General features: G+C 48.5%; 1 protein-coding gene across 2 annotated transcripts in view; it reads left to right on the forward strand.

The window, feature by feature from the left end:
* Positions 1–12,312, forward strand: part of DPH1 (diphthamide biosynthesis 1) — a 552,655-nt gene that overhangs the window by 96,932 nt on the left and 443,411 nt on the right. For both annotated transcript variants that reach the window (XM_063956121.1, XM_063956120.1), the window contains exon 2: positions 9,300–9,452. In XM_063956121.1, coding sequence (XP_063812191.1) covers positions 9,300–9,452 — 153 coding nt within the window. The remainder of the gene's footprint in view (positions 1–9,299; positions 9,453–12,312) is intronic.

Consider the following 12,312-nt stretch of genomic DNA (forward strand, 5'->3'; position numbering starts at 1 on the left):
CCTCCCTCACGCTCAGTCCGTCTTCCCTGCTGATCTGTTTACTTGTTACAACAGTTTCACTGGGTTACTGCTTCTCCATTCTGGGCACTGTTGAAGTTTTGCACTCCCTGCTGGGGGTTGCAGGGGGCGGAGCTTAGACTTCTTAAAGATACAGTAAAGTTTAGTTGAAATGCCAACTCCTGTGGTCACCAATGCAACCCCATGGTCCAGTGTCCCCAACATGACTCAGAAAAGGATTCAACAAACGGTAAGTAACCAAAAATACCGCCTTTTTTTATTCTAATAGTTACTACTGCTTTTTATTGCACTTATATATTGGTCAGATTAGGTACAGGCAGCGCAACTTCTTGTTCTGTTTTGATACCTTGCTGAATCATCTGTCCCCTTCCTCTCTTATGTGTGATGTAATTTTCAAAGGCTTTACATGGTACATGGGGTAATAAAATGTTAGAATGCTAAGAAAATGGGGGGGGGGGGGGGGGGGGGTAGCAGGAAAGGAGAGAGACTGCAGCATGCAGTGCCATAGCAGAGGTGCCTTGGGTCAGCACCCCTGCCACAGACTCATTTGACATGGCATCATAGAATGAATGTCAGGTGCTACTTCTGGATGTAGCTTTTTTATTTTCCATGCGTCTAGTTCATAGTTGTCTACCCTCCCTCATTCTGCAGGAGCCTCCCTGAAATAGCAGCAAACTCCCTGACTCCCCTGATTGCACCTTACACCCATTATGTAGGTGTTACATTCTTGTGGAAAAAGAGAAATGAGAGATACATACATTCACATGGGCTCATCAGTGCTATTTTCTTGCATTGTTTATTAAGGCACAATGGGGCATATGTATTAAGCCTGGAGAAGGCATAAAGAAGTGATAAAGCGGTGATAAGTGCAAGGTGATAAAGCACCAGCCAATCGGCTCATAACTGCCAATTTACATATTGGAACTGATTGGCTGGTGCATTATCACCGCTTTATCACTTCTTTATGCCTTCTCCAGGCTTAATACATCTGCCCCAATGAAACCTATGGTTACATGCATTTTAAATAAGGTTTCTCGTGGCCACTTACACTGTACACAAACAAATCCTGAAAAGTTTTCTTCAACAAGTAGATCTTACTAATGCTGCTTTCAGATCGCAAATGCCGGATCCTACCCGGTAAGAGAAACGTGTCCTTACCGGGTGGGATCTGGCATTTGCTCTCCTCTGCTGGCTTTCCGACCCGGCAATATACCGGGTCGGTTGCCATAGCAGCGGGGGTGGAGGCGGCACTGGGAGATGAGCTCATCTCCTGCGCCACCTCTCCCTATGCTGTGAATGGGAACCGTGTCGCATCGAAACGGCTCCCATTCACACTGCACCTGACCCGGTATTCAACCCGGTAATAACCCTTCTTTTTAACCGGGTTGAATTACCGGGTCAGGCGACCCGCTAATTCGGGAAAGGCGTTTTTACATCGCACACTGACCCGTTCGACACGGCAATATACCGTGTCGATACCGGGTTATTTGTGCGATGTGAAAGGGGTATAACTTTGGGGCTCATTTACATTTGGATTTAAGTCTTTTTTATGACACGCCTCACAGGTGTAGCAGTACGCCTCTGCACTGAAAGGTGTCACTTTCACAATCTCCCTGAAATGCTTTTTCAAAAAGTAGGCAAGTATGGTTTAGTTGGATATCTTGGCGCTGAGCAAGCTAGAAAAGAATGAGGTCGGTGCAACTATTGTGCTTCCCTCTTGGCCTCGTGCTCTGGAAAGTGGGCATTCACCTGGCAGACCAATCAGTGTATTTGTGTATATACTGTTTTTAATTATTAGTATTATTATTTTCTCTAACGTCCTAGAGGATGCTGGGGACTCCGTAAGGACCATGGGGAATAGACGGGCTCCCTCTATGCCCCTCCTCCAGACCTCAGTTTTAGACTGTGCCCAGAGGAAGATGGGTGCACTGCAGGGAGCTCTCCTGAGTTCCCTGCTAAGAAAGCATTTTTGTTAGGATTTTTTCTTATTATCAGGGAGCACTGCGGGCAACAGGCTCCTTGCATCGAGGGACTGAGGAGAGAGGAGCAGACCTACTTAAATGATAGGCTCTGCTTCTCGGCTACTGGACACCATTAGCTCCAGAGGGAGTGGAACACAGGTTCGTCCTGGGCGTTCATCCCAGAGCCGCGCCGCCGTTCTCCTCACAGAGCCGGAAGAAACGAAGAAAGAAGACGTCTAAGGCGGCAGAAGCCTTCGGGTACTTCACTGAGGTAACGCACAGCACGGCAGCTGTGCGCCATTGCTCCATTACACCTCACACACTCCGGTCACTGTAAGAGTGCAGGGCACAGGGGGGGCGCCCTGGGCAGCAATAAATACCTCTCCTATGGCAAAATAACCTATATACATGTACAGGTGGGCACTGTACATGTATATAAAAGAGCCCCCGCCATATTTTACAAACTTTGAGCGGGACAGAAGCCCGCCGCCGAGGGGGCGGGGCTTCTCCCTCAGCACTCACCAGCGCAATTTTTTCTTCACAGCACCGCTGAGAGGAAGCTCCCCGGACTCTCCCCTGCTTGACACACGGTGACAGAAGGGTTTTAAAGTAGAGGGGGGGCACATAATTGGCAAATATATATACTACAGCGCTACTGGGTAAACATTCTGTGTTTTTCTCCTGGGTCATATAGCGCTGGGGTGTGTGCTGGCATACTCTCTCTCTGTCTCTCCAAAGGGCCTAAGGGGGATCCTGTCTTCAGAAAATAGATTCCCTGTATGTGTGGGAGTGTGTCGGTACGCGCGTGTCGACATGTTTGACGATGAAGGCTCGCATAAGGAGGAGGGGGAGTGCATGAATGTCTGGTCGCAGTCGGCACCGCCGACACCGGACTGGGTGGATATGTGGAATGTCTTGCATGCTAATGTAAATTTATTGCATAAGAGATTAGACAAGACTGAGGCTAGGAATCAGTCAGGTTGTCAGATCCCGGTGGCACCGGGACCTTCTTGGTCTCAGAAACGCACATTATCCCAGATCACTGACACAGATACCGACACAGATTCAGATTCTAGTGTCGACTATGAGGATGCAAAATTACAGCCAAAAGTGGCTAAAGGTATTCGTTACATGATTGTTATGATTAAAGAGGTTTTGCATATCTCTGAGGAACCCCCTGTCCCAGACACGAGGGTGCACATGTATAAAGAGATAAAACCTGAGGTCACTTTTCCGTCCTCATTTGAGCTAAGCGAATTGTGCGAAAAGGCTTGGGAATCTCCAGACAGGAGATTACAAGTTCCCAAAAGGATTCTTATGGCGTATCCCTTCCCACAAAAGGATAGGATACGATGGGAATCTTCGCCTAAAGTAGACAAGGCGTTGACACGCTTATCCAAGAAGGTGGCACTGCCTTCCCAGGATACGGCTACCCTCAAAGATCCTGCTGATCGTAAGCAGGAAGTTACCATGAAGTACATTTACACACATTCCGGTACTATTGTTAGACCGGCGATGGCATCGGCCTGGGTTTGTAGTGTTGTCGCAGCATGGACCGATTCCTTATCTAACGAGATTGATGCCCTAGATTAGGATACCATTCTAATGACCCTAGCGCATATCAAGGATGCTGCATTATATATGAGGGATGCACAAAGAGACATATGTTTACTGAGTTACAGAATAAATGCTATGTCTGTTTCTGCTAGGCGACTCTTGTGGACCCGACAGTGGACGGGGGATGCCGACTCAAAGCGGCATATGGAGTCGTTGTCGTACAAGGGGGAGGAGTTGTTTGGAGAAGGCCTCTCGGACCTGGTCTCTACTGCTACAGCTGGTAAATCAAAATTTTTAACTTCTGTTCCCCCGCAACATACTAAGAAGGCGCTTCATTATCAAATGCAGTCCTTTCATTCAAATAAAAGCAAGAAGGTACGGGGATCGTCCTTTCTTACCAGAGGTAAAGGCAAGGGAAAAAAGCTGCACACAGCTAGTTCCCAGGACCAGAAGTCCTCCCCTCCGTCTGCAAAATCCACCGCATGACGCTGGGGCTCCCCTGGGGGAGTCTGCTCAGGTGGGGGCACGTCTTCGAATTTTCAGCCACGTCTGGGTTCACTCACAGGTGGATCCCTGGGTAATAGAGATTGTTTCTTCGGGATACAGGCTGGAATTCGAAGAGATGCCTCCTCGCCGGTTTTTCAAATCGGCTCTGCCGGCTTCTCCGTCAGAGAGGGAGTTGGTGTTATCTGCAATTCAAAAATTGTATCTTCAGCAGGTGATAGTCAAGGTCCCTCTTCTCCAGCAAGGAAAGGGGTATTACCCAACCCCGTTTGTGGTCCCGAAACCGGATGGTTCGGTCAGACCCATTTGGAATCTAAAATCCCTGAACCTGTACTTAAAAAAGTTCAAGTTCAAGATGGAATCGCTCAGAGCGGTCATCGCCAGCCTGGCGGGGGGGGGGGGGGATTGGATGGTTTCCCTGGACATAAAGGATGCATATCTTCATGTTCCGATTTTTCCTCCTCACCAGGCGTTACTGAGATTTGCGGTACAGGACTGTCATTACCAATTTCAGACGTTGCCGTTTGGGCTTTCCACGGCCCCCGAGTATATTCACCAAGATAATGGCGGAAATTATGGTGTTCCTGCGCAAGCAGGGTGTCACAATTATCCCATACTTGGACGATCTCCTCATAAAGGCGAGATCCCGAGAGAAGTTACTGAACAGCGTGTCACTGTCTGTGAGAACGTTGCAGCAGCACGGCTGGATTCTCAATATTCCGAAGTCCCAGCTGGTTCCTACAACGCGTCTGACCTTTTTGGGCCTGATTCTGGACACAGAACAGAAAAAGGTTTTTCTACCGATGGAAAAGGCTCAGGAGCTCATGACTCTGGTCAAGGACCTGTTGAAGCCAAAAAAGGTTTCAGTGCATCACTGTACTCGAGTCCTGGGGAAGATGGTGGCATCTTACGAGGCCATTCCCTTCGGCAGGTTCCATGCGAGGACTTTTCAATGGGACCTACTGGACAAGTGGTCCGAGTCTCAGCTACAGATGTATCAAAAGATCACCTTATCTCCCAGAACCAGGGTGTCTCTCCTGTGGTGGCTACATAGTGCTCACCTTTTAGAGGGTCGCAGGTTCGGCATTCAGGACTGGATCCTGGTGACCACGGATGCAAGCCTCCGAGGTTGGGGTGCAGTCACTCTGGGAAGAAATTTTCAAGGTCTCTGGTCAAGTCTAGAGACTTGTCTCCGCATCAATGTCCTGGAGTTGAAGGCCATATACAACGCCCTACGTCAAGCGGAGGCATTACTTCGGGACAAACCTGTTCTGATTCAGTCGGACAATGTCACGGCAGTGGCTCATGTAAACCGCCAAGGCGGCACAAGGAGCAGAGTGGCCATGACAGAGGCCACCAGGATTCTTCGCTGGGCGGAAGGTCATGTAAGCGCACTGTCAGCAGTGTTCATCCCGGGGGTAGACAACTGGGAAGCGGACTACCTCAGCAGACACGACCTGCATCCGGGAGAGTGGGGACTTCACCAGAAAGTCTTCGCACAGATCGCGGGTTGGTGGGGACTGCCTCAGATAGACATGATGGCGTCCCGTCTCAACAAGAAGCTAAAGAGGTATTGCGCCAGGTCAAGAGACCCTCAGGCGGTAGCGGTAGACGCTTTGGTGACACCATGGGTGTTCAGATCGGTCTATGTGTTCCCTCCTCTGCCTCTCATACCCAAGGTGTTGAGAATAATAAGACAAAGAAGGGTGAAAACAATCCTCATTGTTCCAGATTGGCCACGAAGGACTTGGTATCCGGATCTGCAAGAGTTGCTCACAGAAGATCTGTGGCCTCTTCCTCTAAGGCAGGACCTGCTGCAGCAGGGGCCCTGTCTGTTCCAAGACTTACCGCGGCTGCGTTTGACGGCATGGCGGTTGAACGCCGGATCCTAGCAGAAAAAGGTATTCCGGATGAAGTCATTCCTTCCTTGATCAAGGCTAGGAAGGACGTGACATCGAAACATTATCACCGTATATGGCGAAAATATGTTTCTTGGTGTGAGGCCAGGACTGCTCCTACGGAGGAGTTTCATTTGGGCCGTCTCCTTCACTTCCTTCAAACAGGAGTAAATTTGGGCCTAAAATTAGTGTCCATAAAGGTTCAAATTTCGGCCTTATCCATTTTCTTTCAAAAATAATTGGCTTCTCTTCCTGAAGTACAGACATTTGTGAAGGGAGTGCTGCATATTCAGCCTCCTTTTGTACCTCCGGTGGCGCCTTGGGATCTTAACGTGGTGTTAAGTTTCCTTAAGTCACATTGGTTTGAACCACTCAAAACGGTGGAGTAAAAATATCTCACTTGGAAGGTGGTCATGTTGCTAGCCTTGGCTTCGGCTAGGCGAGTCTCGGAATTGGCGGCTTTATCACATAAAAGCCCCTATCTGGTTTTTCATGTGGATAGGGCGGAATTGCGGACTCGTCCTCAATTCCTACCTAAAGTGGTTTCAACCGTTCATATGAATCAACCTATTGTTGTGCCTGTGGCTACGCGTGACTTGGAGGATTCCGAGTTCCTGGATGTGGTCAGAGCTTTGAAAATTTACGTGGCCAAAATGGCTAGAGTCAGAAAAACAGAAGCACTATTTGTCCTGTATGCAGCCAACAAGGTTGGCGCTCCTGCTTCAAAGCAGACTATTGCTCGCTGGATCTGTAACACGATTCAGCAGGCACATTCTACGGCAGGATTGCCATTGCCTAAATCGGTTAAGGCCAATTCCACTAGGAAGGTGGGCTCTTCTTGGGCGGCTGCCCGAGGGGTCTCTGTATTACAGTTGTGCCGAGCAGCTACTTGGTCGGGGTCAAACACCTTTGCAAAGTTCTATAAGTTTGATACCCTGGCTGAGGAGGACCTCCTGTTTGCTCAATCGGTGCTGCAGAGTCATCCGCACTCTCCCGCCCGTTTGGGAGCTTTGGTATAATCCCCATGGTCCTTACGGAGTCCCCAGCATCCTCTAGGACGTTAGAGAAAATAAGATTTTACACTTACCGGTAAATCTATTTCTCGTAGTCCGTAGAGGAAGCTGGGCGCCCGTCCCAAGTGCAGACTACTTCTGCAAGACTTGTATATAGTTATTGCTGACATAAGGGTTATGTGTTTGTCAATCGGTTGAACCGAGGTTATGTTGTTGTTCATACTGTTAACTGGGTAGTTTATCACAAGTTATACGGTGTGATTGGTGTGGCTGGTATGAATCTTGCCCTTGGATTAACAAAATCCTTTCCTCGTACTGTCCATCTCCTCTGGGCACAGTTTCCCTAACTGAGGTCTGGAGGAGGGGCATAGAGGGAGGAGCCAGTGCACACCCAGAATCCAAAGTCTTTCTTAAAGTGTCCATGTCTCCTGCGGAGCCCGTCTATTCCCCATGGTCCTTACGGAGTCCCCAGCATCCTCTACGGACTACGAGAAATAGATTTACCGGTAAGTGTAAAATCTTTTTTTTTTGTGGTTTATCAATGATCCTTAAGTTCCTTTTAGGAATCTGTCTATTCAGATGTAACTACAAAGTTTGTTGATTGCTTTCATGAATTTCCATTGTTTTATGGATAAGGCCTCCTTGATATCAGATCTATTCTCCTACTCTATAGCTGCTACTGGTTGATCCACCCGAGCTCATGTGATTTGGGCATTACAGGTGAAGGGAGTACAACTTGTAAAGAGAGCTAAGTTAAATTACTAGTGCTATTTGTAAAACAACCCTAAAGTAACACCTCCTCTCATAGCCATGCTATGGAACTCATTACAGCTGGATTTTGTTTGAGGATGTAGTAATACATTAATGGTGTTAAGAGGATTAACCATATTCTTGGAAGGTAGATACATAAATGGATGTTTAGCAAGGCGGACAGAAACTGCTGACTGATTCTAGAAGTCTATGAAAATCTCTCAGGTAATGACTAATACCCCATTCACATCGCACTAAAAACCCGGTATTGACACAGCATATTGCCGTGTCGAAACGGGTCCGTGTGCGATGTGAAAGGTCCTTTGGTGAATTAGCGGGTCGCCTGACCCGGTAATTCAACCCGGTAAAAAAGAAGGGTTATTACCGGGTTGATTACCGGGTCAGGCGCAGTGTGAATGGGAGCCGTTCCGATGCGACACAGCTCCCATTCACAGTATAGGCAGAGGCGGCGCAGGAGATGAGCTCATCTCCCGGCGCCGCCTCCACCCCCGCCCCTGCTGCTGCTGCTCCCTCCGCTGCTATGGCAACCGACCCGGTATATTGCCGGGCCGGAAAGCCAGCAACGGAGCGCAAATGCCGGATCCCACCCGGTAAGTACACGTTTCTCTTACCGGGTAGGATCCGGCATTTGCGATGTGAAAGCAGCATAAGTAGTTCTGTTTTTTTTGCCAATTGAAATGATCCTCTCTCCCCCCCCCTTCCCAACCCCTTTCCCCTCCCACTGCCTACCATTCCCAGTGGTAGCGAAGAGGTTAATTTAATTAGGATTTTGAGCTTTTAATTGGAGTTTAGTGAATCCCCTCAGACAGCTGTCTGTATCCCCTCCCAACTAAATTCATTTGTTTAAATTCATTTTGTACAATAGTGAAATTAATTATGCAGATTTCCTTTTGGAGGTAATGTTGTTTTGCAGCTCCAATATTAGTTTGTTACAATTGTGCTCTGGGGGTCTCTGCATATTGTCTGCGATATTATCAGGCATTGGGCCTCTCTTGTTTTGGGTTATTGACAGTTTTTGAGACGAGATGAACATAATTATTAAGCGTTTGTTCTGTAGGGGAGGAGGCCTTCAACGTGAAAAATAGAGAAAAGACAATCTCCTCTGTTTCCCTCCCTTTTTCATCTAATTGTTTTCCCATGTGAATGATGTTATTTATTTTTCTTTATTACGGAATGGATTGTTCGGGATATTTTTGGATACTGACATTTAAATTGCAATTCTTGCAGATATTATTCTTTTTTCAAGTTTGTTGAGGAATAATAAATTCACCGCTTAGTGGGCAGGTGTGGCTGTAATATACGAAAATACTTATCTGTGCGGATAATTTTAACCCATTGAATTTGTATGACTTAAAGCCTGCAGCTGATGCTGTTACAGGCTATCTATAGTCAACATTCAAGTCACCGCTCTCATAAAATGCTGATGGTTTGTTTAATTTACAAACAATGCAAAACATTTTTATTACTCTAAGTTGACGTTATTCCAGTGGAGTTAGGAGAGACTGAAGATCTTTTTGTAGCGTTTTTTATTCAAAATCCACTGTTTAACTAAACCACCATCTATACTGTGTCTGCAGGTCGTACCCCGGTTCGTCGTGTCGCTAACCAAATCCCTGATGAAATCTCCCAGAATCTTTTACTCTTGGAAGCCATATCTGTTCTTCCTCAAAACTACAACTTTGAAATTCCCAAGACTGTATGGCGGATTCAGCAAGCTTCTTCCAAAAGAGGTATGGCTACTTCTTCAATTCAGCCTTCCTTACATTCGTTTATTTGTTTTTTTTAATACATTTCTTAGATGAACACATGGACCATATGCAGCGGCGGATTAGCCACATAGATCACCAGGAAGATTCCTGGTAGGCTGACATGTCTGTGGGGCCTGTTTTGTGTGTTGACCTGTGGCCCCACCCCCCACTTGACAGGCAGCCCACCGCACTCTGTACACTTCACTGTCCCCATTTAATCTGATATTCCATTTCTTCAGTACAGCAACTCTGCCATCCAGTGATGCTGCCATGGCTACACGGTATGTTATACCTCTTGTGCTGCACATGTCAGGCCACTTCTATAAAATTTTACAGGGCCGCTTAGAGACCCTAATTTGCCCCTGGTCTCAAACACCACTACGGCAAAAGACTCAAGGAAGGCCACAACTGTGTACAATCAGGCTCTATAATGAGGGATCCCAGCCCCCTCAACAGACCCCACCCCCTCATAATACCACATCTCCATTAAGGCTGCTTCCATTAATTTCCTGGGCTGGTTTTCCACCCCAATCCGCCCCTGGCCAAATGTAATGGAGTGCATGATTCTGAAAGAGAATTTGGCTAGTTAGCGGATATATTTAAAGCAGCCATGTACAGTAAGTCAACACCTGGTTGGTTTTACCTAACTAAACATAGTTGTTTTGGGGCATATTCAATTGGCCATGAGGTTTTAGCGATAAAAATTACCATGGACCTCACAACCAGTTTCTCATTACTATGGGCTTCTGTGCTTCCAGGACCTGTCGTATTCAATTGAAAAAAATTGTATGCAAGATCTTTACAGCAAAAACTCACGGGAGATGGTGTGCAGAGTGAGCGGTAGTGTAGGAGAGCAGTGTATGCAGAGAGGGGGTGCGTGGTTGTCTGTAGTGTAGGAGAGCAGTGTGTGTGGGGAGCTGGCTGCATGGTAATTGGTAGTGTTGGAGAGCAGTGTGTGTGGGGAGGGAGAGTAGTAGTGTAGGAGAGCAGTGTGTGTTAGGAGGGAGAGTAGCCGTGTGTGTGGGGAGGGGGTTGCATGGTGAGCTGTAGTATAGGAGAGCAGTGTGTGCAGGGAGGGGGTGCGTGGTGATCGGAAGTGTATCAGAGCAGTGTGTGTGGGGAAGGAGAGCAGTAGTGTAGGAGAGCAGTGTGTGTGGGGAAGGAGAGAAGTAGTGTAGGAGAGCAGTGTGTGCAGGGAAGGGGTGCATGGTGAGCGGTAATGTTGGAGAGCAGTGTATGCAGGGAGGGAGTGCAGGCTGACCGGTAATGTAGGAGAGCAGTGTGTGTGGGGAGGGGGTTGCATGGTGACAGGTAATGTAGGAGAGCAGTGTATGCAGGGAGGGGGTGCATGGTGAGCGGTAGTGTAGGGAGAGCAGTGTCTGTGGGAAGGGGGTTGCATTGTGAGCTGTAGTATAGGAGAGCAGTGTGCAGGAAGGGGGTGTGTGGTGATTGGTAGTGTAGGATAGCAGTGTGTGCAGGGAGGGGTTGCGTGGTGATCGGTAGTGTATGAGAGCAGTGTGTGGGGAAGGAGTGCAGGGTGTGCAGGGAAGGGGTGCAGGGTGAGCTGTAGTATAGGAGAGCAGTGTGTAGGAAGGGGGTGTGTGGTGATTGGTAGTGTAGGAGAGCAGGGTGTGCAGGGAAGGGGTGCAGGGTGAGCGGTAATGTAGGAGAGCAGTAGTGAGGGGGAGCAGGGGGAGCGGTAATGTAGGAGAGCAGTGTGTGCAGGGAGGGGAAGCGGTAATGTAGGAGAGCAGTGTGTGCAGGGAGGGGAGCGGTAATGTAGGAGAGCAGTGTGTGCAGGGTGAGCGTAATGTAGGAGAGCAGTGTGTGGGGGAGGGGGTGGGGTAAGAGGGTGAGCAGTACTGTAGGACATGGGTTCTCAAACTCGATCCTCAGGACCCCAAATAGTGCTTGTTTTCCAGGTTTCCTCACACAATCTCAAGTGAAATAATTAGTTCTACCTATGGATCTTTTAAAATGTGCACCTACTATGTGACCTGGAAAACGTGAATTGTTTGGGGTTCTGATGACCGAGTTTGAGAACCACTGGTGTGGGAGATTAGTGTGTGTGTGCTGGGGGGGTGCAGGGTGAGTGGTAGCGTAGGAGAGCAATGTGTGCATGAGTAGGGGGTGCAGGGTGTGTGTGTGTGTGTGGGTGGGTGGGGGGGGGTGCATGGTGAATCTTAGTGTGGCAGAGCAGTGTGCACGGGGAGGGGGTGCAGGGTGAGTGGTGTGTGCAGGGAGAGCGTGTGTCAAACATTTATTATCAATAATAATTTCTCTTACTTCCTAGAGGATGCTGGGGACTCCGTAAGGACCATGGGGTATAGAGGGGCTCCGCAGGAGACATGGGCACTATAAAGAACTTTAGAATGGGTGTGCACTGGCTCCTCCCTCTATGCCCCTCCTCCAGACCTCAGTTAGATCCTGTGCCCAGAGGAGACTGGATGCACTTCAGGGGAGCTCTCACGAGTTTCTCTGAAAAAGAATTTGGTTAGTTTTTTTATTTTCAGGGAGCACTGCTGGCAACAGGCTACCTGCATCGTGGGACTGAGGAGAGAGAGAAGCAGCCCTACTTAAGTGATAGGCTCTGCTTCTTAGGCTACTGGACACCATTAGCTCCAGAGGGAGTCGGAACGCAGATCTCCCCCCGCCGTTCGTCCCAGAGCCGCGCCGCCATCCTCCTCACAGAGCCGGAAGATTGAAGCCGAGTGAGTATAAGAAGAAAAGAAAACTTCAAGGCGGCAGAAGACTTCAGATCTTCACTGAGGTAAGCCATTGCTCCCACACACTACACACACTAGCGGGCACTGATGGGTGCAGGGCACAGGGGGGGCGCCCT

This window comes from Pseudophryne corroboree, chromosome 2, assembly GCF_028390025.1.
Source record: "Pseudophryne corroboree isolate aPseCor3 chromosome 2, aPseCor3.hap2, whole genome shotgun sequence".
NCBI lineage: Eukaryota > Metazoa > Chordata > Amphibia > Anura > Myobatrachidae > Pseudophryne > Pseudophryne corroboree.